Source organism: Vanessa atalanta, chromosome 19, assembly GCF_905147765.1.
Source record: "Vanessa atalanta chromosome 19, ilVanAtal1.2, whole genome shotgun sequence".
NCBI lineage: Eukaryota > Metazoa > Arthropoda > Insecta > Lepidoptera > Nymphalidae > Vanessa > Vanessa atalanta.
The window spans coordinates 4,262,032-4,287,875 of NC_061889.1; the positions used below are offsets into that span (position 1 = coordinate 4,262,032).

At 31.2% G+C, this 25,844-nt stretch overlaps 3 protein-coding genes across 3 annotated transcripts in view; 2 read left to right on the top strand and 1 right to left on the bottom strand.

The window, feature by feature from the left end:
• The window catches only part of LOC125071289 (nuclear receptor coactivator 2-like), a 121,513-nt gene extending 109,677 nt beyond the window's left edge, over positions 1-11,836 (top strand). Inside the window, exons 9-12 of the mRNA XM_047681467.1 lie at positions 1,976-2,129; positions 9,762-10,088; positions 10,206-10,816; positions 11,583-11,836. Of these exons, the coding sequence (XP_047537423.1) occupies positions 1,976-2,129; positions 9,762-10,088; positions 10,206-10,816; positions 11,583-11,629 (1,139 nt within the window). The 3' untranslated portion in view covers positions 11,630-11,836. The remainder of the gene's footprint in view (positions 1-1,975; positions 2,130-9,761; positions 10,089-10,205; positions 10,817-11,582) is intronic.
• Positions 11,837-12,446: 610 nt separating this feature from the next.
• LOC125071398 (mediator of RNA polymerase II transcription subunit 24) lies at positions 12,447-15,627 on the bottom strand. Its single transcript, XM_047681623.1, has one exon. The coding sequence runs from the start codon at positions 15,461-15,463 to the stop codon at positions 12,524-12,526; it is 2,940 nt and encodes a 979-aa protein (XP_047537579.1). The 5' UTR covers positions 15,464-15,627; the 3' UTR covers positions 12,447-12,523.
• Positions 15,628-15,896: 269 nt separating this feature from the next.
• LOC125071399 (tRNA (adenine(58)-N(1))-methyltransferase catalytic subunit TRMT61A) overlaps positions 15,897-25,844 on the top strand; it is a 56,713-nt gene continuing 46,765 nt past the window's right edge. The window contains exons 1-4 of the mRNA XM_047681624.1: positions 15,897-16,144; positions 16,353-16,509; positions 17,393-17,535; positions 19,243-19,372. Of these exons, the coding sequence (XP_047537580.1) occupies positions 15,950-16,144; positions 16,353-16,509; positions 17,393-17,535; positions 19,243-19,372 (625 nt within the window). The 5' untranslated portion in view covers positions 15,897-15,949. The remainder of the gene's footprint in view (positions 16,145-16,352; positions 16,510-17,392; positions 17,536-19,242; positions 19,373-25,844) is intronic.

A 25,844-nucleotide genomic window follows, 5' to 3' on the forward strand; every position in this document is an offset into this window, starting at 1 on the left:
TATAAAATTATACACACGCGTTATTATTGTTATATTACGTATTAATAAATTTTACAAATTGTACAAGTTCATTACGATTATTGCTGAAATTATCTTAATACTATATGCTTTACCTACGGATTTTTTCTATTATTGTGATAGGCGAACGGGCAAACAGGCTACCTGCTGGTAAGTGGTCACCACTGCCCATAGACATCGGCGCCGTAAGAAAATTTAATCACTCCTTACATCTCCAATACTCAACCAACCTTGGGAACTAAGGACCAACCTTATATTATAGTTAAAATGGCTTACTGACCCATCAGTCCAGAACACAAAAATAATTAGTATTACTGCTTGGCGGTAGGGTATAAGATGAGTGGGTGGTACCCAGATAAAACCCTATCACAAAGTAAATAAAATATTATTATAATAGGGATTCAAGATTGAAAAAATATTTTAGAATTAGTTCAATGTTTTGTAAAAATATTTATACAAATATGCAACAAAGACACTTATCGCCGACTTTATGTCTTAGAAAATAATGAATTAATTTTTAGCGTGTACATGCAAATATCGAATCAATTACGGAGACTTGTACAAAATGATTTAAGACGCAAACAGATCATAAAATTTTCATATTTTAATACTAATATACTTCGCGTGATTTAATTACACAACAAAATTAGCATTGCGTTTAAATTGTATGAAAACTTAAAAGTTAAACAATATTTCAAACTTGATTTCGTATCTTGTAACTGATCAACAAACAAATTCATTCCATTTACGTAGCGACGGAAACTTTAAGAGTTCCATATATGATACACAATAAAAAAAAAAAAAACAAAAATACTTCTTCCTAAAATATCCTCTATGCTCAGTACCAAAAGAGTCATTTAAGATTCGACTTAAGTCCAAACCTTTTCTAGCTGTTGTAAAATTGTAATCAAATGATCATTGTGATAACATTTTAGATTAAGAGAATAAATACTTTATAGTAACGAATTAGAGTTGAAAATACAATGTATCGTTTGTGTGTTTTAAGACATTGAGTTGCGGCAGTTGTCATCTTGTTAGGAAGTATGGTCGATAATCCGTTTATTAACAATGATCTCATAATAGTTACATTCAATTATTACAATTCAGTTTCGATTGAGTGTTAATATCTTTGATTAATGTCTGTTGTATCCTTTTTAATACTTTTTGTAACTTTATCTAACCTTTGTCTTGTTATTTAACTGATGGTCATAGTAAAAAAGTTAAGAGATAATAAAAAATATGTTTGTAATGTCTTGGTGCGTAATTACTATCCGAAGTGATCATTCTTTGATGCAGTGGTTTATTTTTTAGCTTCCATTTTGTTTTAGATAAATTGAAGCACTGTGGAACTCGTGAACCTATACAAAAATAGCTTGTCATTAAAACCCTTCTTACCGTTGAGTTTACTATTTATGTCATTGTTGAAATTGGTTGTTTCTGTTAACAGCGCCAAACAATGATGTTCTATTTATTAGAAGATCATTGGCGCCAAAGAATATAAAACAGGATGGCTAAAATAAAAATGAAATAGTACAAAATATTCTTTTACGGGCTCCTTTATTCCTTCTTATGACGTGGGATTATATTATATAATCCAAGAACATAGACAACATTAATAAAAACTTTATATAGAGCCTTTGAACAATAAACATGGACCACCACGTATTATCAAAGTTATGTTTAAGAAAAATTCGAAGCTAAATACATTTGTCTAGTGTTGTACTAAAAAAGAACTAAAACAAAACGAGCCATCTTTATTATCTTGGCGTGCATAAAAGCTGCGCTTGACACTCAGCTTTACTAGCGGCGTGTACTTAGTGGCCAACTGTTGGCCACTATTTTTTCGTCGTGTTCTTCGCTTTTATTTTTTGTATATTTAGACACAAATTATATATAATATATATAATTCAATAATAAAAACATTAACCAACATTAATCGTTTTTTTTTTTTTAACAGTAACGCAATCGGAGCAGGAACGATCATGCATCGCCCTGCTGCGCCTGCAGCGACGTTGCGGACAATTTCTATGGGTGCATGCGGTGCTGCAACTCAAAGACAACCTAGAGAATTCGCAGCGCCCTGTCATTGTGTGCACTAACCAGGTGTTGAGGTAGATATAACTAAATAACGTCCATTATTTCCATAAAAACTGTTTATTAATTATAGCACTTCTTATGTCAGGAACTGACAAATTCTTGGTACCACCTACTTATCAGGTATTCTATCGCGAAACAACAATACTTACTACTGTCGTGTAAAAAAAAAAAAATTACATTGATTGATATAATAAACTAGAACGCGATTATATATAAAAACAATCCTGCCACTTATGTTTACAAACAGTACATGTTTCGTATGTTTTCGCTTACTTTGATGGACCTGATCTACAAATGAAACTATATTCGATTAAAATCACAACACTTCTAGTTAGATACAGTCTTTGTACCATTACGGAAACGGATCTCGTTTAAAATATACGAACGATGTGGTCAACAAATGCCTTTTGTAAATACATACTATAAATTTTATGCTAATTACAAAATAACGACTATAAATTTATATATTTGCCATATTAAATAAATCAATAATATTTGAAATTGTAATTATGTTGTAATTCACGTATAATGCATACGCCTTTAAACACACTAAAAACAATATTTCATAATCGTCATGTCGAATTGAACGGTTTGTAAATTAGCATAGATTTGTCGTTGATAATACATAATTTGACACTAATATAGCTATTCATTAAACACCTTTAATTGATTGGTTCCCGATACAAATTGTGTACTAAATAACTCAAAGCAATTTCGCAAGTAACATCTCACTCGCTGGCTCTAAATTATGAGAACTAAATCATGAAAGCACTCAAAACATCCAACGTAATCGCCCTTTCCCTTGGAATCTCTTATTGGCCATTAATACATCGAAACCACAGCAATCTAGCGATCAAGGGTAAAATCACTTCATCTTTGCCGCTCTGCGCAATTATTATTTAAACAACATACCTGAATATAACACGGACCGCGCGATGAGCAAATGCTTACAAGACATTTATAAGAGAAATGGTCATGTAATTGTTAGCAGCAAAATTAAATCTGATTAATTTAGAAACAATAAAATTTTACTTTTATAATTTAATTGCCTTTTGACGTTTACTATCTCATTTTTTCTTAATAATATATGAATTTACACCACGCAGCCCATTTTATGATATCTATGATTTAAACAAACAGCAAATTAAACTTTTATACGGAGTTGTAAAGGCACGTGTACATTTATCCACGATTATAAATTAAAAAAACAGACTTTTAAAGTATCCTAAAGGTTTAAATATTATTATTTCTTAAGTGTAAATAGGAATGATGTCAGAACATTTTCAATTAAGATATCAGATTAAGACCTTGATTCTTTATTCAATAGACTTAAACGCGAATACAGCTACACGAAGATGATTCCCTATTAATATGTAACTTTAGCATAAAAAGTACACTCAAGTTGCATAAATTTACAAAATTTTAACTTTAGTTAATGCTATACAACGAACTTACAGTAAAAATAAATAGGGCGTAATAACTTAACAAAGTTTCGATATTTTTTTATTGTTTTTCATAAAAGAAATAATAATGAGCTAGCATAATTTTAAATATAACCATAAAATTTAATACTCACTTCGCAATCGATTACACGTAGACATTCATATTATGTTATTTGAATTCTTTAACACAATCGTAGGCTTCAATAACGATTTTACTCATCATAACGATTTAACGTGTTATTTAAATATTTTTATGTGAATAGTTTAGTAAAAACCTCGACATGATTACGAGTAGGTAATCATGTATAATATGAAACAGCTGTGATTATGAATTTAACATGTAATTGAAAATAATTTGTAAGGAATTTTATTTGTTTAACGATGTAAATAATTTCATGGTAATTTAAAGATAAGCAATACTGGACGTTTAACCATATATTAAATCGTTCTTTCGCTTTAATAAACGTATAATTAGATAGAGAAGATGCGAATAATTCTTTATTATTTAGTATGCCTTGTTAATGTTTGACATTTATGAGCATTAAAAATATGTTAACATGCAAATGTGACGAAGTTCTTAACAAAAATAACTGTTTTAATAAACAAAAGTTTAAGTATGTTAGGGTTTTAAGAATATTTAAATGCTTCAATATTTGATGCCCTGAATGATTTTTTGTAAACAATTTACCTAATATGATTTTTTTTTATATTGATATACATTTATAGTTGTTGAAGTTATTGTTGAATAAAATACGATGTTATAATTCCAATTAATTAATTTATCCATTTAAATGAAGTTATTTTATTCAAAATCATGTCTCGTAATAAATCCTCTTATTTCCTGATTCCAAAATATACCTTAACAATATTCACACGTCATATTTTATAAGCTGCTTTTAAATAAGCTTGGAAAATAATATTTAAGGACCGTATCTTCATGAAAACGAAAGCTCATAAAGTATAGTTTAAACGCAGTGAAAGATTTGTAGAGTAGTTTACAAGACAGCACATATTTAGTACTAATGTTTTTTTAAAAGCTCTAAGTGGTGTCTGCTGTGCTAATTGGCTTCAAGCCGGTTTATTAAACGACCTTATAATATTCGGTAGAGCGAACCTTTGAAAAATGGGTGTCATAATTCAGAACAGCCACTTTCCTATTGAGAGATCAATAGAAGATGACGTCTTATGCTCGTAAGAACACCCTTACTATTTGCTACATATAGATAATGAGATATTTATTACAGTTTTATTCAGGCTACCGAAAGACACTACTAATGATGGTAAGAACTATCACAATCAATATATATATAACTTATTCAGAAATATATTTATTGTAATTGACTGTTAAACTAAGTCTTTATAAAATCTTTACGACTTAATTTTATAAAATTAATGAAATCCTTATCTTCCCCTTCAGCATAAGTAAAGCTGGTATTGCGATTATATTTCAAAGAATCAAAATCGTACCCGTGATTTTTATGCAACTCTTTGGTCCATTAAACCATTGAGACGTAATTTTTACTGATACCATTTTATATACAAGTTGGTTCTCCTTGCTCATATCGATTATTCAATAAATTTACTAACATCGAAAACTCCTAGTAGAGGTTGTAACGAATAAATATTGTAAGGGGGTGATTTATGAAGTCAGAGCGGGGCCGATCCGATGTTACTATCGGGATGGTTTGAAATATGCCCGCACAGGCTATTGTGATGTGAGAAACGGTGTTTAACAAGCACCAAGCGCCAAGCACCAAGCTCCGTGTTTGATCGATGGCACGGAATTTACTTCCAACAATATTTTATAGCGCGAAAATGCACCAAAACACCTGATTCTATGGAATGTTAGATCTATCTTGTTTGTATATTGCAGCCTAGCGTTTACCTTGCCTTGTGAAAATAAAAGCAAATATCTTCCTCATTATAATGGATTTAATGTGAGTTGCATTCTTTGTTTATTAAACAACCCACCTTCGCCCGTCTCTATATTTTGCACGATTAATAGTTTTTAACTTATAAAGTATAAAAAATAAATACGTTCATTTTTTATGGAACCGTTTTATCAGTTCACAATAATTAGTCTGATCAAACAACTTGCCATTTAAAACATGTTGAAATTTATCGGTAAAATTATCTTTCACATAACATTAGATATTAATTCGAACTCGAGTCCAGCATAATTGCACCCCTTAGAACATTTAAATTTATCACAACACGGCCTGCAGCTATTACCGCAACTATTAATTTAGCAGATAATTCTGAACAAGCTCATTATGCGTTAGAGCGGTGACTAAGACCTCAAATTAATCGTCAGTAGGCGCTCGAGATAGTAAATCTAAATTAATATCAATGCGAGTGGGTGACAGAGTGACCTAAACAATCAACGAGTACAGAGGGCGCGAGCCCTAGGCCATTTTATACTTGGTTTAAGTCATCGGCGAATAGACATTTTGATAAATAATAATGTGCATAATATTAACTTACCAATATTAAACATTAACAAAATACAAACATAAGGTCAGTTTGATCCGCTCAGATAATAATAATTTTCTAACTTCAAAGAAGATTTTCTTATCTAATGTGTAATCGAAACTTTATAAAAAGCAATATCTATTTAGTTCAGAGCCCTATAATTAGTACATGATTTATTTTACAAAAATTAACTTAGTTTATTTTTGTAAAATAAAATAGTTTATACATACATTTTATGTATAGGTAACATTAAACCACCTTAAGATTGTACCATTTTTTTAAGCTTGATACAATAAATACACTCTGGTCTCAAGCTCGGTTGCATTGTTCACGGGATTGCGTCATTTGTCACGTTTCTGCGCATGCTCTTGCGCAACCTACTCGTGTCGCTTCGTGCTTTCCTCTGATAAATATTGTTGCCTTTAATAATCCTCCGTGTATGATATATCTTAATAATAACTTACGCTTTGTTTAGTGTTAGTTTACCACTTACATTACACTTTTGTCCATTGTAAGCAATACACTGTAAAAGCGATTCATAATAAACAACCTTTAATTGTATTTATTTAATTCCTCAAAGCATCTAATTTATTATGTCTGCATAACCTTTAAAAGGCAGTTTTATTACGGATAGCCTTATATGTCGTAACGTCTTAATAAATCCATACGAACGATACCTGTAGGTACTACACATGTAGCCCAATGTGACTGCGGTGAACGACAACAAATTGTCAACATGCCGGCCGCCTACGTCATGTCGCTGAGATTTATGCGTTCGGCCGATGCGGACGCACAAATTGGCGTGCGGATCGGACGGTACGAGTTTCCAACATTCCATTAACTCGGTTATGCATAACGAGGGCAAGATTACGCACATTACTATTCTAGTCGAAAGAAATAAGAATTTTCAATGAAGATCACAAACTGTATTATTTAGCATTTAAAAATGTTTATCATAACTTTTTTTTTAATGTATAAATGCGGAGATTCTCAGTAATAGCTTTTTGTATATACAGCAATAGTTTTATTGTGAAAAGACAAAGAAACCTATTGGAGACATTTTCTATTACAAATTAAAATTTTGACAACATTGTTGGATCATAGCATTGGTAGGTATATTTTCCTTATTAGGCTGCAAACTTCGAAGTATCAGGTTCGGATCTAGAACGTATCCAAGATAAAGCTGAAAGGCATGAGGCTGTAATTTTTTTTTAGATTTAATAATTAAAATAATACTAATTTGGAAATCATATGCCAATTTTTTTATCTATCACATAGCAAGCCAGGCGACCAAAATGGGGCACCCGATGGTAAGTATACACCTTCGCTTAGACATTTATAAATCTACACCAAACCTTATACCTTCAATACGCCGTAAGCCATAGTATCTAAAATGTCTGTAATTAACTAGCTAACTCACCATTCAAGCCGCAATATAGACACAGCGATATAGAATATTGATGTTTGGCGGTAGAACTATTGATAAAGACTACACAAAGCCTTATCATCGGGTTCCATTTTTAGTTACTATTTGAATTTAGTGATATTAACAAGACTACTAAGACTTAAAGTAAGTTACATAATTTTCATCATTACAATTTTTTTGAATATAACTTTTATCGTTTACTATAAATATATAAAGTAAAATAACATAATATCTAAAAAGCAACAAAACTACAATACCTTTAAAATTCTTAGTCAATACAACTATAATCTTAAAATAAAATTTTATAGCAGAAACGTACGTACATAAAGACGGTATTAAATCACGTTTAAGTAATTCACGAAGGTCAAGTTTATTATGCAGAACGTGTGTAAACTGAGTTCGCTTATCCGCTTACCCTTTGATTCGCAGTTATCTACGAATGCTAAACGATTTGTCGTCGTCCAAAACATATTTAAACTTTGATTTAGGTATTATTGCACACAAAAGCCTTATAAGGGTAAATGTCACATAATGCTATACAATTAAAATCATGCGCATCCATCATAAAAATATTAAGCAATTATTTTGTAAAATTCAAAAGGGAAGAATTTGTTAATAGTAAACAATTCCTTTTTGATTTTCTTTAAATTTATTGCTGTCAACTTTTATCTGTAATATTTGTTTAGCAGCAGGTAGCTTTTATCTCATATCGAATTCAGAAACCTTTTCATGCGACTGTATCTTTCCAGGGCTCAGTCCAACTATGTGACATTTCCCTGCATCCACTATCTAAAAGGTTGAAAGCTTGAGTTAACGTTAAAGGTTACTTTAAAACCACAAATTCAATACTTCGGTGGCGTCAATTACATTATTGTTTTTACTGAACATAAAAGGAGTTTCGATAGGAAACAGAACTGTAAAGACAATTAGTAACTTAAAAAATATATTTTTGGCAAATAACCCTTTCATTTTAGGATAAGAAATATTAATCTTTTGTACTAGACGAGTATTCTAAAGAATAAAATTATGTTGTGAAAATATAACATCAGAATATTTTATATAGCTTTATTTAACAAAAACAGAGTATACAGAATATTCATATTCATACAAACCACATTAAAGAATATGTTAATACAATTTGCACAGATCTTTTGATTCTCAAATAACTCTCTAATAATAATTAATAGTCTTAGTATTTCAAGGTTCAGTGGTTGTGATTTACACATAAATTTAAATTAAAATTGGAATCACTTTATAAGTATAATTTTTATCAGTATTGAAAATTAAGGTTTTTGTAAATGTATGTTAATGAAAGTACTGGCTTTAAGATACCTTCTGAATTTAAACTAGCACGTTTATATTATAAGTATTAAATTAAATTATTAAGAATTTCTCATACGGCTAATAAGAATTTGAATAATAGGTAATATTAAATTCACAAATTATGTTTCTTTGTATTAAAATATTTGAATGTTGTCATTAATTATTTTACGAAATAAATTTTAACCACGTGCGAAGTCGCTTATATAAGTGTTCTTTGATCATAAACAAATGCCGAATGATAATTATTCTACGGCACATAAACCAGTGAATTACTGGCCACCAGTGGATGTATCCGTAATTACATTTAATCACTCGCTTATTAGTAACAGAACAAAGCCAAGGGATACCTACCGGCGGGTTTACCTACAGCACTAGATGCTATTTAGCAATAGTATATATAATTGCTTCCTATAATCACCTTAGTCTTTTTTACAGATACATAATACACAATATATTATTTAATGATAAAAGCTTACTATTTATGTGTGTATGTTGAAAAAAAAACGGTAATAATCATTTAAACCCAATGTAGCATAAAACGTGTTTACTTTAAACTTTACCTTGAATTAACTCTAACCACTAAACGAGTATGAACCCTAATCTACAAGAATAATTCGAATGAACCGTAATCCTTTGCATTACTCTTGGCTATACATTGTAAAATATTTTTCACGAACATGGCACACGGACATAGAGTACTATTTAATATAAACATAAAACTTTAGTAGTCTCCATTTTCCTTACTACTAATGGGCAAAGCATGTAACAAAGTCGTAGGTACCTATGGTTAATACATATTACTGTGGAAAAGATAAAATGCATTCAAGAAATCCAACATGTTTCAAGTATACATATTATGGTCACATTTTGGTTTAAATGAATTATGCGTAATAAAATAAGACTTCAGTCAAAATGACTTAAGATTTTAAATTATAAAAACACTGTGATTTCGTTTGTTTAAATCGTTTCTATATTGTTAACAGTGAACAGGAAGCAGCAGTGATGAAAGCAAATCCATGGCTATACCATTATTACGCAGTGCAATCGAAACTGCATTATGGTTTAGCATATGAAGCAGCTACCAGAATGTATGGTCCACCGCCGCCTGATATACCAGTATATCCGACTACTATGCAATACGCGCCAACACCACCAGTCTGTATAAATGGAAATCAAGCAGTCATGATGCCGAATTCGAGCCTACAGCCTCATATACCGCACGTGCCGCCACACTTAACACCAATACATTACGCTTATGAAAGGCATGACAACGGTCCAGTTGATTATTCGGTGTCACTTCATGAGAACAGGTATTATTATTATTAAGAATCAATAAGACCATATTCTTATTTGATATAAATGTCATTTTAATGGTTTTTATCGGCAGGATTAAATTCCACAAGCTTAACATTAGTTTTCTATTTCAGATACCATAATTTAAGGATTGATGAATCACGATCACAACCTAGTGCTAAAAGGAAAGCAAAACAATCGGACGATAAAACACCCATTGCTAATTTGTCTCCACGTTTCTCTGCGTCCAATATTGGAGGTGATACCTTGGTAGCAATAGCAGCAACGTCTATAACCAATCGAAGGCCAGGATCAAAGAATTTTAGCTTAACCGAAACGGAAATGATCGATCAATGGAATCCTAGTCCAACTTGGTCCGAATCGGCATTACAAAAAGTTCCCGATGTTTGTCACCAAGATTTAAGTCCATACGTTACAACTACACCACCAACACCTTCTGGTACGCCGTCGGCATATACGCAGAATTATAGTCATACATTTGTGTTTGATTGGTCACCAGAACAATACGTTCCTCATACTAACAATAGATGTAGCACAGTAACAACGGAAAGTTCCTATCAGCAAACTTGGAATAGAAATCAAAGAATGACATTCGCTAATAGTAATGATAACTCAATCGATGAAAATTGTAATCCTAATAGAATAAGCTTACCTATGAGGGTCAGCCGAACGCCGCCAGAACATAATTCACTAAGGGAAGGAGAAACTCTTCGAAGGCAAATGGGTAAGTATAAACAAAACAGTATCTCGTCATTAAAACACAGATTTCAATGAAAACGTTGTGTCACTTTTCACAAATTTTACCTGTGTAAACGTTATAAATTATTACTTACTAGCGAATGCAGTTTATTCATACAAAAGATTATAGAATGTAAGTTATTTTATAACATATAATACTCAAAATTATAAAATCGTATATATATGTTTTAGTTTTATACATTTTATAATTGGATCATTAGTTCCGGAGATGAACCCCTACATACAAACAAATTTTATTAATATAAATAGTATATATTATCTGAAAACAAACAAACGTAAATATTATATATTTATTTTCTTTAACCGGCTAGTTGGTCTAGACTCTAGTAGATAGGTCTCGTCCTTATAAGGCTGCTGAACCCGAAGTCCTTATTTGAAAGCCCGCGTTGGTCCAGTGTAAAGTTATTGAGATTTTTTGTCGAGAAACTCTCAGCACCAGTCTGGAATCTCAAAGTTTTTACATTCCCGAGCCTTTAAAAAATACGTAAAACCGTTGGTCGTGCGCATAAACCCTCTCCGGACGTGTCGAAAAGAGAGCACATCTGTGCACATATCGATGAACTATGGTATCACCTTCTCATTAACTAGTCTTAGTTGAGATTGGCCGCAATCGCTTAGAAGGACTTTAAATTCATAATCAACTAATCCAACACAATCACATTATTTATTAAATGATTAGGAAATTTTTTAAATTATATTTAAAGTTTTTGAACCATGATACCTTATTACAGATCGTCCGCATCCAGATTCACCGGGTGCCAAAAAGCCTGCGTTATAACTAGTGTTTTCAAATTATAGTATAGATTAATATATTGTTACCTTATACTCTTAGTTATTTAAACTACCCACATATGAGGTAAAAGTTCTGGAACTCTCCTGTGATCTATGTGTTTTTAAGATTATTGTAATATAGTGTAGACACTGTACAAACTTAATGTCACATAAAATGTGAGTAATAGCGTAAATTATGTATATTTTATGTAAATAATTTAAAGATTTTAAAATAATTAAGATACTAGATGTATAGGCAGCTCTTTGAAAATAAAGTATCTGTCGAATTTCTTGTGCAATTGTTAAATGTTCATACTTTCTTAATATATAAGAGATGTCTAAATAGAATAAAGGCAGAGTGAAAAAAAAACGTTATTTTATATTTCGTTTAAAAAAAATTTAAATCTGTCAAAATTAATATATACGAATAAACGTGTTTCAAATTTATAAAGCGTTATTGTTAAAAATCATTTTAATGTATTGTGTATAAATATTTTTTGGTCATATGTACAATTGTACATAACATAATGGTTATAAATTTAGCATTATTGTTAAAAGAAAGTATTTTTCACATAATAATGTTCCATAAAAAACACGGAAACAATGTTTTGCTTGTCAGAAATATGTCTACTTTATCCTGAATCCGTCCGCCATTAGAATTGAAATTATTATTTAGAAATGTATAAATTAAGATTATTTAATTTAGTAAATATATTTTTAAATCCCTTCCAATGAAGGGGTATTGTAAATTTATATTGTTAATAGCGAAACAAATGAGAAATTGGTATTAAAATGAGTATGAAAATAAACAGCAATAATTTAAAACATTGTTTTATTTAACCTTATGTACTAAATTACTTTCAATATATCCAACAAACATCACCCAAAAATTAATTACACATTATTCAGGTCTGAGCCTCATATTTCTTAATAAACAAAGGTCCCTTGCAGTATCTTTTCTTCCATATGATGTAGATAAATCATACAATCGTAAAATTAATCCTACATTGAAGTTATCAGGTAATGCCTTTATTAGTGTTGGGATTATTTCACTTGGCATTTTTTGTAGTACCACTTGAGCTCTTTCCTGACCACATTGAACAACATATACCATAAACTCAAATATAAATTGAGTTTGAGGTGTAACATCACCGTTCTTTCCTGCTAGTTGAGAAAATGATTTGTATAAAACATCCAAAGCAGATTGTAGAGGTTCCTTTATTACAATACCAGACATGCTTTGACCTTGAGAATAATACAAAGAATCTGATGTATTGTCATTCATTCTCCTAACTTTACTCGAAGTGGCCATTGTATCTAAATCTTCTGAATCATCGTGTCGACGTTTCCTAGATATGTTGACTCTATTTGATATGCTATGTTCGAGGGATGCATAAATACTGTAAACACAAAGTTTAGCCAAAATTGCTGATTGTGGTTCAACCAACTCATCACATAGCTTAGCATTATACAGATACTGAGGTAAAACATGTAGTAATAAAGCTTCTGTGCATTTTTCAATATCTAAGTGAAACATTGCTAAAATTATGTCCACTGATCTGTCTAAATCATCCTGATATCGAAATTTCAACATTTCTTTAATTAAATTTGTTACAAACCATACTGGGCCAGCAGTATTCAGAAGACTCTCAACAATTTGAGTGGCATCAATGTGTAAGTATCCTCTGGTTTTAATATCTTCCCATACAGATTGAAGCTGTTCCAAGATTGGTTGCTTAGACACAATACAATGAGTAAACGGCACAACTTTAGATTTTGGAACCAGAGGTGGATGGATGTCATACTGCATCTTTCGTACTAACTGACACATCAATATGGCTCTCTCTTTAAAATTATCAATTTGGGCCAATTCAACTTCACTTGGTGGTGATAGAAACATCTGGACCATATTTAAAGGTTTTATGTATGCATCTTGATGTACAACATTAATATACGAACAGAGCCACACTGAAGCACATACAGCTAATGAGGCCATTTTTTGTCTTAAGGAATCTAACATACGCTTGACATCAGCAGATGAAATTGATCCTTGTTCCCATGCAAATAAAATCTCTTTTATAACTCCACATACATTAGTACATAAATCATGAGGTTTAAGGTTTGTATTCTTGAAGTCAAAATCTGGTGCACTGAGATGATGGATAAATATGTCCACAAGTTGTAAGTCACATTTTTGTAATATTTGCTCTGGTGATTTATGAACGCCTTTGTGTACCATACAGTCTCTAACCCACTGTTCAAAAAAGGAATCTCCATTTTCTTCAAGAACAGCATCAACTCCATAATCTTGGACGATAGAGCAAAGAATTAAAAATGAAAGATCAAAGATGTAGACTTTTGACTGAGATGCTCCTTTCTCACTAGCTGTTAGAAGAGCAAATTCATTAAACTTGATTAATCTCGACACAAATAATTTCAGTTTTCCCTCTACTGTGGCAACAGGTAGAATAGTGTCTAAAGTAGTACCCCCTACAATTTGACATAGCATTACATATAAAGAATCTTGAGTTTTATGGAAATCTCCTCCCATAGTTTTGAGCATTCCAGCTAATGTTGGTTCTGCACGGGTTATAAATGACAGCACAGACCCTTGAAGACCTGTTGGCTCTAATTTTTGAAGTTTAATATCCTTACTTTCTCTTTTTTGGTTGAAATATGCAAGTTGAGTCTCTGATATTACGTTAAGTTTAACTAAGGGCTCCAATAAAGACACAACACTATTGCAAGAATTCTTAGCATCAACAACATCAAGAAGTGGAGTGCCTTGTAGCAGTTTTTCAAAAGCTTCCACTACCTCTACAGAATAATCACCATCTTTATTAGTAGTACCACAAGTATTATGAAGATAGTTAATAACTTGAGGCAATTTTAGAAATGTGAATGCAGCCCACAGAGCCTGTTTAGATGCATCTTTACTGGCATCATTTAAGGAAATGAAACATGCTCTGATTAATTCACAATACAGTCTTGATAAGGGATAACTCTTAATTCTTTGTATCATCATTAGCTGGCTAGCTAATTGCTGCATATCTGCACTGGGGTTTGCCAAAACGTTGACGGCTATTAAAGCTTGCAGACAATGTGTGACCGTCTCTGGTTTAATATTTAGTGGAGCTATCTTATCAATATCCATATTACATATCTTTTGCAAAGTGTCATGTATCGTAACTGGTGCTTTAAATTGAGTATTCATCATCATGAAAGCTGTAATCTCCTGACATTTCTTTGTAACTTCATTAAACTCATCTGGATCATTTTGCTTAGCTAGATAAAACATAGACAATAGAAAGTCCGAATGAACAATTGAATTAAGGAGTGTTGTAGATTTTTCCAAAAGTTCTTGGCTTTGTATTGGATTTGATGATGGATATTTACTTAATGAATAATGATATACTTGGAGTAACCATAAGATGATAGATGATACAGCAAAAGCCAGTATTTCTTCTTCCATTTTGCTACGACATGTAATACTGTCAAGAAAACCCTCGAGAAATTCTAAGAGACTTAAAATGCAGTGAGGTTTATGAAAGGCATCGAATTTGGCTATTCTTTGCAGTACAGCAGCATATGAAACTAAATGTGATGCCAAGGAATGTTTAAGATATGATATGACCAATTGGTTAGCACCACAACCCACCATAGCTTGTTGAAGAATACAATCAGCTAGGTTATACAAGTCTCCACTGACACCTCTTGGAAGAATAGTTTTGATATTTATGCCCCATTGGATATCAGTCCACCGTTCACGCCAAGCTTTTAAAATTAAAGCCTTAAGAGAGCTTGTTTTACTGGTCATTTTAGAAGCATCCATTTTCACCATCTTTCTGTGTCACTTTGATGAAAATATTTACGTTTCTTTAACACAATCATGCGGAACTCAGTTTAACTTTACTTAATATCCTATTTTCTTATAAACTGCTCAAATATAATTCATTATTTGATTCAATATTAACTTAAAAAAACATCACAAACCACAATTGTACCTTTAAGATTTTGACACTTATAAAACATTGGACGTTTTGTGTCAAATAAACCACAGATTAATATTTTGTCATTCAATTAAAATAGGATTTAATACGATTTTTGGTTTTAAGTAAAAAAAAGTAATACCTTTGTAAATATATGATTGCTCTATCATTTACTAACACAATGCCATGGTATTAAAAAATGTATTTATAAAACGCATAACGAAACATATTCAACATAAGAAAATTGGATAACGTCAAACTTCAAAGTCAAACTCACATGTTTTATTAGTAAACATTGTTTTCGCTACTTTAAAAACTATATATTTAAACGATAAAAAATGAGTTTTAGAAACTACAAGAGTAAAATTGACGAAGGTGATACAGTGATCCTCTATTTAAGTAATAATCTTCATGCTATAGAAGTCAAACCGGAAATAAAAAATAAAAAAGGTGAAATGGTTGAGAATGTTTACCAAACAACATTTGGTGCTTTAAAGGTTAGAAATCTTATAGGAGTTGATTACGGCAGTAGAGTAAGTATTTTTTATTTAATTTTGTTAAGATAAACCTCAATAATATAATATCGAACTATGACTAGATTCAAAAATAATCTACAACAAGAAATTCAATTTATTATTTGAATTCCATTAATATTATTATATACAAATAAATATACAAACATTATTAGGAATATTACAATTATAAATAATTAATACTATCTATAAAATTCCATAAATACAGGTAGAACTATCAAAAGGCTGGGGGCATGTATTGCAACCTACACCAGAGTCATGGTCTCTTACACTCCCACACCGGACTCAAATTATTTACACTCCTGACATTAGCATGATAATGTTACAGTTAGACTTGGTCCCAGGGAGCGTTGTTATTGAAGCTGGTATTTATCTTTTTAAACTCATATTATATAGCAAGTAAGGAAAACTTGTGTGCTTAATCTGTATATTTATTGTAAATATTTAAAATAAAAAAAATTACATACTTATTAATAAAGTAAAATAAAAGTTGTTTTCTTAATGAGTATGTTCAAAGCATATTCCACAACTCTCCTGTAACGCTGGTGGATATACGTCTGCAGGAATTTTATCCGAGTTATAAAGAATGTATTGTTTGTTCACTGTATTGTTGTGTTCCGGTTAGAAGGGTGAGTGAGTCAGTGTAATCACAGGCACAAGGGACATAACATCTTATATCACAAGTGACGTATAGGTGATGTAAGGAATGGTTAATATTTCTTACAGAGCCTTTGTCTATGGGCGGTGGTGACCACTTACCATCAGGTGGCCCATATGCTCATCCGCCAACCAATGCCATAAAAAAAAAAAATATTCCATAGTGATGTTTCATTGTATGGAATAAGATATTATCTATATCATAAAAACCAAAATAATATTTATAACATTTAATTAAAATATTTTACCAAAGTTAGCTTATTCTAAATGTACATGATGGATTTATAGGAAATAAATTAATAGTTTAAAAGTAACAAGTAAAAGCGCAAAAGTTTACATTGTAATAAGTTTGATTACATTTACTCATTTGGTAATTTAAAAGATAAATATATGATAAAATAAAAAATCAATACTTATGATAAAAATATTTTTTTTCATTGTTATTAATTATATTTTTTATTTTATTTTATTGTTGGTAAATTTTAATAAATTATTAATAAACACTTTCATTAAAATTCATTGTAATAAATTTATGAAGCCATTAAATGTGAAGTGAAGATGTGAAGTCTTGTTATCATATATTTTTAACAGGTACTGGTAGTGGTTCTTTAACGCATGCCCTGATACGCCGCATTCGGCCACACGGCCATGTGTATACATTCGACTTTCATGATCACAGAGCAAAAGTTGCACAAGAAGAATTTGATGACCATGGACTGGCAGAATTTGTTACGGTAAGTTCATTTATATTATATTAAATTGTTCGGCCAATGGCAGTCTAGTAAATTGTACAAAAAAATGTAATGCAGTGGGACTATAATACATACAAAATGTATTTATGAAAACTACATAGATTGAGATATGTTGTTGAACTGTTTGGTGAAAATTCCAAGAGGTCGTAGTAGGATTCTTTTTCAATTTTGAGAAATTTTAAGATTTAACTAAACGGGATAAATTGTATTATAATATTCTAATTATATTAGCATTGTAAATTGATACAGATAGATTAAAATAACGCGTCACGTAAGACGCGTACCCTATAAATATTCGGTATAGCGACAATGTTGAATAGTTCGACATTTCTAGCTATGTTGATTTTGTTGACGAGCGACACTAAGTACCGTCAGAATAAGAGTACAGTAATACTTTTGATATACTACCGCCAAATAACAGTACACTGTATTGTTGTGTTCCGGTTAGAAGGGTGAGTGAGCCAGTGTAATCACAGGCACATAAGGCAAAGGACATAACATCTTAGTTCCCAAGGTTGGTGGCGCATAGGTGATGTAAGGAAAGGTTAATATTTCTTACAGCGCCTTTGTCTATGGGCTGTGGTGACCACTTACCATCAGGTGGCCCATATGCTCGTCCGCCAACCAAGGCCATAAAAAACAAAAACCCCGAATTATGCTACCTTGACATACGCGGATTCGGAGTTACGCGATTTTTTAATTTTCTAGTCTGTTTGTTGTGTCTATTTTTTTTCTGCACTGAGACTCAGGCGGAATCAGTGCCAGGGCCTGATGGGTAGTGATGACGTTCAAGAACTGCTGGATTCACACAATCAGGAGCTTGCAAATGATGAGTTCATAAAAATACGTAAACAAGAGGAAGACATCGAGATTTTTTAGCACAGTTCAATTGACAGTTAGAAACTTGTCAGAAGCCCTCAGTTCAATTGCAAAAGGGTTAATACTGTAAGATGATATTACATATTAGTTATACATTTATTTATTTCCTAAATTATTGTTTTATTTAGTCTCCGGTCCTAATTAAACATACTTTGTGTGTGTGTTCTAAAATACTATTTGGCTAAAATACTATGGCTGACATTTATATAAAAATATTTAAAGAAATGTCAGCCATACTGGTAAATCAATATCGCCGATAGACACGCAATAATATAAACTACGGTGTAAGAATATACCGTCAAAACACCGTCAACCAAGATGATCTACGATGTTCGTTCTCTTGCGCGTAATAATAATTACACGGACTTTATCACCATTAAAAATTGATCGTAACGATACGAAATATTGGGTGATAGAAGTACAAGTTATTAGGTGGTTCTCCACTACCATACTGAAAACTTCTCTCAACAACCTCAAAATTCTCTCTTTCTTCCATAAATAATTTGACATTCGAAAGAGAAAGACATCTCGACTATAGAAGTTGTTTCAGAAAAATATCTAATTCTTGGACAAAATCGTTAATATCATCGAATAGTAATAATATAATATTATCATTTAAATGGTCGATTTTATCGACATTGTTACAGAACATGAAGAACATTAGTATTTTATTTTTTTAATGTTAGACAATGACCTACTTTATTATGTCTAATATGTTTATAATATTTTCTAATTTAAAGCGTTTTGTGTAAGACACTAATTTTTATTATCTTTTATTTGTTTCAATATTATTTAAATATTTTTTATTAGGCACGACACAGAGATGTGTTAGCAGAAGGTTTTGGAGATGAACTCAGTGGAAAGGCAGATGCAGTATTTTTGGATCTACCCAGCCCGTGGTCTGGAATTCCTCATGCTGTCGCTGCTATAAAGAATGAAGGTGAGAATCATTTTCAATCTATATTTAAATAATTTAATAAAACAAAATCGATCATTTCTTAATATCTTTGTATAATTATAGTCTTAGCAGAAACCATTAATCAAATAACTTCCCAAGAATCGAATAAATGAAGTATATTGCGTGATTATTTATTTAAATACTTAATTTAGATGCAAATTGAATCCAAACGAATCCTTTTATAGCTCTAAACTATTTATCGGGTCCTTAATCTTTAATAAAGCCATAAACTACAATATCCTCCGATTAAAATAACAATAAATGCCGCACCTATATTATATCACCAATAATTGTAAATGCAACGCTATCAACATGTTCTAAATAACAGTTACGTATACGTATAAATATACTATAGAAGATATAAAAAAGCGGTCTAGAATGATAGTTCTTCTGAAGAAATAAACATATTGTAAGATGTTTTTAAAAAAATGTTAATTTAAAATGTTGAAAAACGAACAACCAAAGTTTGTAGAACACTTACGGCTTTACTTATATTTTCTTTAGTGGGTGATTAGTTAAACTATGCTGTCTTATTCTTTCGCATGTAAATTCAATGATGACTGAAAGAGACAAGTCGGTGTTTAATTAAACAAAGTTTATAAGCAGGAAAAGGTTGTCGTTTTCAATTTCAGCTAAACATCACTGAGTTTTTAATGATGTCATACGTCACAAGGAATACCTGTCGTAAAAATACAAGTATGTGTATTTATGTAATTGTCACACAGGATGCTATTTTTAACATTTTTTTTAAACATGAATTTTCTTATTAGTATATAATAATTTATCGCGTCATCATTGTAAATATTTATTTTACGATTACAACCCTAGAACGTAGTAGTCGCAAAATAGCGACGTGGGTACCGTTTCTCGTCTTGATACAATTTGTATAGCATACATACAAAACTGTAATGCAATACTTAAATTCACAATACATGAAACAAATCACATTCGTAAAGCTAACGAAAGCAACCATCTAGATAAAGATAAACTATCGCGGCAGGAAACTACAGATCCTTATAAATCGACAGAATCGATTGCAATCTGATTACCCAGTGTCGATTATACCGATCCGCTTGTAAGTTATTCGATTCTATTCATTAAACATGCTAGTGGTGAACTAGATAACGAATTTAAAATCGATTCATTGAGTTGAGAGTCGTTTAACCTTAGCTCTCGTGATAGGGTTGCGGATATTATAAATGTTTTTACCTTATTCGATAATGTTTTCACCACATTAAACTACAACAATATCTTTGTTTGGAAATGATTAACATCTAATACAATAAATTAATAGTTGAACGGAATCTGCCCAGATTAAGATTCTGGCTCCTTTCTTATTTTATATTTATTTATTTGCTCCCTTCCATATATCTATCGATCCGATATACACCCCCCACCAAATACTGATTTTCTCGTAACAGGTCAGATGTCATCGTTGAAGTGAGTCTACACGATGAAAACAATTTAATTCTTAGTCGAAAATTATAATCAATTCAGTTACTTATATCTTTTTCCAAAACTATCATTTATCTAAACTACACGTAGCATGTATAGAAAACTCATATTTTTCTTTTGATTAACTTTAATTATTTCTTTAATACTTACTGTATACCCCTGCACATTATTACACATGTTTTAAACGAATATAAATCAAACAGCTTAACCTTAACAATCACTATGTTTTAATTAAAGGCCTTAATAAAGATTAATTGTGTTTATACTTGACTAGGCGTGTACCCGATGGTATATCCAATCGGAAACATTATTTCATCCTTAAAGGATACCTTTTCGAAAGCGCTATAACGACTGGCTTTTTACTTATAAACGCTTGCTTTAATATAGATTTCCATAGTTCAAACTTCATAAATGACGAATTTCACTCCCTCATGTAATTAATTTTCAACTATACTTTAACACCTATCTTAAACTCATTAACAGAAGTATAAATACCGATTTACATATTTCTAACATCAGAAATGACAAGTTTCTGTACAAACTCTCATCCATTATTTAACCCTCTTAGGAAATTAAAATCATTCCTAATGATCACCTAGAACGTTCCTTTGCAAATAAGGAATTCCGGTGCAAAATTGCATTTCGGTACACCCACCGGTTTAGGCTGAACGTTGTATGTCAGTCAGTCATTTTAAAAAAATTACGCTGTGGATTACGTACTCATATTTAATATTCATTACTAAGTAATTCAAAAAATATTTGGTAACAGTTATTTTTAGATAAAAAAGTTTAGGCTGTCAGTAATTCAAAATTTTATTAAGTAGATTCTACATTTAACGTGAAATTTCACATTTACCCTACACGCAATACCTATGCAACAGTGCCAATTAATAAAATACTTTGTTAATTCTTTTAAAAAAATAAGTCTCAAATTACATGTAATTTTAACGATTTTTCTCATAAAGAGGAGTATTTGCTACTTCCGATTATTGTTTTTATAGAGAATAGGTATTGTTACTTACAGAGCCTTATGCCCAACCTACCCACCATAACGTCATACTTAAATACCATTTACTCGTCAATTATTTAAATACCAAAAAGCAATAATTTGGATTTCTTTTTAAGGGTATGCGATCCAGTGTTATTACAGACACAGGGACACTAGCTACTCGTAGCTCCTACGGTCAGTGGCGTATTGGATTTATATTTCTTATGTAAGGACTGTCTATAGGCCGTAGCCACTAGTCTATATATCGACCCCAGGGGTCGAAGACCTACAAAGAGTCGAAAAAAATACGTCTCCATGTGTTGTTAATAGGTTAGGGGCATCAAAAAAAAAGTTTTGTAACTTCTGAATTTAAAGTATCTATGTAAAATATGTATGTAAATTTTTTAATGCTTTCAATATACAACACACAAAGATACAACCGAGAGATAACTATAATTAAATTTTAACGATGAAAAATTTAATTAATTTATTATGGATATACATATAGTTTAAAATTTATAATTGCCAACCCTATATTGTTGTGCCTAATTGGTAGATCCTTATAAAATCTAGATACGCATCTCTCAAGCCGCTCACAAACAAATGACACATTTTGTTATTTATCCTTGAAGGCTTTTAGCTGCCCTATTGTTATTTGACAGCGAGTTTTTAAGCCATGATGTAATATACTATTGTAAATGAAGTATTTCAGTAATTGCCTACTAAATACTGTTAAGAGACATTCTTAATTCAAATTGTAACCATGTGACTTACATACTAATATAATTAATGCAAATGTAAGTTTGTTTGTTTAGCTTTTACATCTAAACTCCTTAACTGATCATCATTAAATTTTGCATGCACATTTTAAGGGTTACCAAAAACGACATAAGATGTCCTGATACCTATGAAATACCAAGCCTTATATTTCTTAGTGCCTGACAAAGGCCTCTCCTCACGTGGCTCTACTTGGGTGGAATTTTTATTTGAAACTTGAATATTTTTTCACGATGTCTTCCTTAAGTGTTGAGAACGAGATCAATTAAAAACTCAGACGAGGTCATCGCCATTGACTTTTCATGAAACCCAGATTTGAACCAGCGAAATATGCTTATGATAGATTCACTAGTTTTAACCGTTGAGTCATCTCGGCTTTACTTTGTTATGTTTTATTACATACAAATAAATAAAACAATCTTAATAGTACTACTATTAAAACAGCTTACTACCAATTATAAATTAAAGCTTAATTATATTGTCACAGTAAAATATCCCAGGGTTAACTCTGGGAAACCACTATGTTAGGCTACTGTCTTAGGAACGATAAACGATTAATCGTTTTTAAGACAGTGCCCTAATAAAACCATCCTAGGAAAATGGCTTCGAATTTAAGACGCCCTATTTATATCCCTTCTGGAGAAAACTTTATGTTCGAAGCAAATGTTAAAAGTCATTGAACGAGATCTAATATATCTACTTCCTAATTTTAATGAGTTTTATTTATTTATATATCATATGTTGTATATAGCTTGGTGGCCTCTATTGGCACAATTCAAAATGTATATGGAATTAATGATAAAAAAATACAACAAATATAACAATCTGTTAAAATTAAAGAAAGTTAATATGAAATTAATTAATTATGAAATTATTAACATTAATTTTAATACTTTATTTGTGTGTGTGTGTGTGTGTGTTTGTGTGTGTGGTTACCCAACATTTAAGTAAGTAATAACTAATACGCGATAATGTACAACGTATTACAATCTATATTATAAAGGTAAAAAGGTTATATATATACGGTTATATATACGGTTGAACGCGTTATTCTCAGGAATAACTAGACTGATTTAAATAATATCTTTCCCGTTGGACCGTCTAGTAACATGGTTATATAACTTTGTGACACTCCCATAAGGAGTGTGTGAACTATGAAACGGGTACGTAAATTCAAATTTTATGGAACTAAAATCGGGCACAAATAATAATTATAAGTTAAAACTCAATTTCGTATTCATAATAATATATCAAAAATAATTAAAGATATAATATTTTGAACGCATAATATGTTGAATACGTAACATAGTTTTGTATTCTGAAATCGGACGCTAAACGCGGACGTAATTACGGTTATATGACATTCACAACGAAGCTTAATAAATCGACATATATATAATACAATAAAGTAAATATTCTTCTTATAAATATGGAGGATTTGTATCTTAGAACGCGACAATCTTAAGAACCGGATCACTCTTGTTTCTGTTTATTCGTCTGTCAGAACCTTTCTTTGGAATATCATATTATTTTGAGTTCGATGATCTAATCAACTGTATGGAGTAAATAAATAAAGTGATAAATAATTTATAATTCGAATATTATAAATTTGATAACTTGGATGAATGGATGTTTTTACACAACGACTGAACGGATCTGAATGAAATTTGACACTGAGAGTCTTGGTTAGCATACAGGTTACTTTTTATCTTTAACCCATGCATATATCCTACCCCCACCATAGGTGAAGCTGTGGCTCGAAATATAAAAAATCGATAAATTAAAAAAAAAGTTAAAGTAACATCACGTGTAAATATAAAATAATACGCGGCTGATTTTATGTAACATGGTTTTCTCTAATATCAAGTTGTAATAAACTAACTCTATGTACTAGATTTTAATAGTTATAGTTACAAATTACAATCTCACATTAAAGTCTATTTCAAGAAGTAGCGTAGACATGTCGATTTCGTTTTCCAATTATGTATAAAACACTATTATAAATTATTATTTGTAGTTCACAAGTTTAAGTGTCTTAAATAATATTTCTAAACGTATTCGAATTATTCAACTTGCATTGTAAACATATTGATACAATAGTCGTTAAATATATATCACAGGCGTATCTAACGAGACTTTCGGTACACTATGATTTCAATAGGCTTATTTATCGTCCGTCGACCGTTGTCCAAATATGTCTTATTAATAAATGGTTCGTCGACACACTGATGGTCTAAGCTAACAATGGCTGAGAAATATCTGTACTGTTCTTTGTAAACCTCATTCATACACCTAATGTATACAAATGGATATTACAGTTCATTTTACTATGGTTAATTATACATAGGATTGGATTGTATTCTAACTTATAGGCGATACTTTATATCCTCTGACAGCTTGCTCGTTTTCGTAAGAATATTAGAAAGTCTGTCTACAGCTTTAGGGACACTGACATGTTTTTATGATCCAAGTTTTCAAGTTTTGTTATTATCTCATAAGACACAAGCCAGATATGCGTTAAATAATTCCCGGTATGCAAAAAACATTTTAATCAAAGGAATGCGCATTCCACAAAAAGGGCATTTAATGATACCCAAGCACTATTACTAGCACTTACTAAGTGTCCGGCCGTAATCGCAGCATTTAGTACACTTACAAATGTCTGGTCTTGGAACATGACATATCAATGTAACTGAGCCCTCTCCCATGGTGGTCTAGACGCAGAACGAACGAAAGTCTAATAAGACAGCCCCTTGCCTCAGCTGTCTCGGTTAGGACGTTATCTTCAACTGAAAAATAGCACCTTTTGTGCTTAAACCAAACGAACTGGCCTCTACAAGGGTTACGAATTTTAGCGCAGCTTTGTATCGTTTTGTTGAACTCATAATGTAGTGAGGATGGATTATTTTCTTATTTTTTATGTTTTAAATATATTTTGCATTTGTAAGTTAGTAAGTAGTTAAATCTATTTTGAAAAAGATTATGATATTGTTCCCAAATAAGCAATTGCTTAATTTGTGTTTATGATTCACTAATCCGCTTCGAAGTAATGTGATGAAATTAGTTCCAAGCGAGAGTTTTATCTCGAGAAGACAGGCCTTTGCCATCCCACACGTGGGATATTTACTTACTATTTGTGGGATATTTAGTTTCATGCAATGCGTACTTTTATTATAAACAATTAAATTGAACAATATTTCATACTTGTATTTAGTAGTTCTTTATAATAACAAA

Excerpts from the sequence above, each read along its gene's own strand:
- LOC125071398 (XM_047681623.1), bottom strand. The coding sequence starts at position 15,463 with ATGGTGAAAATGGATGCTTCTAAAATGACCAGTAAAACAAGCTCTCTT.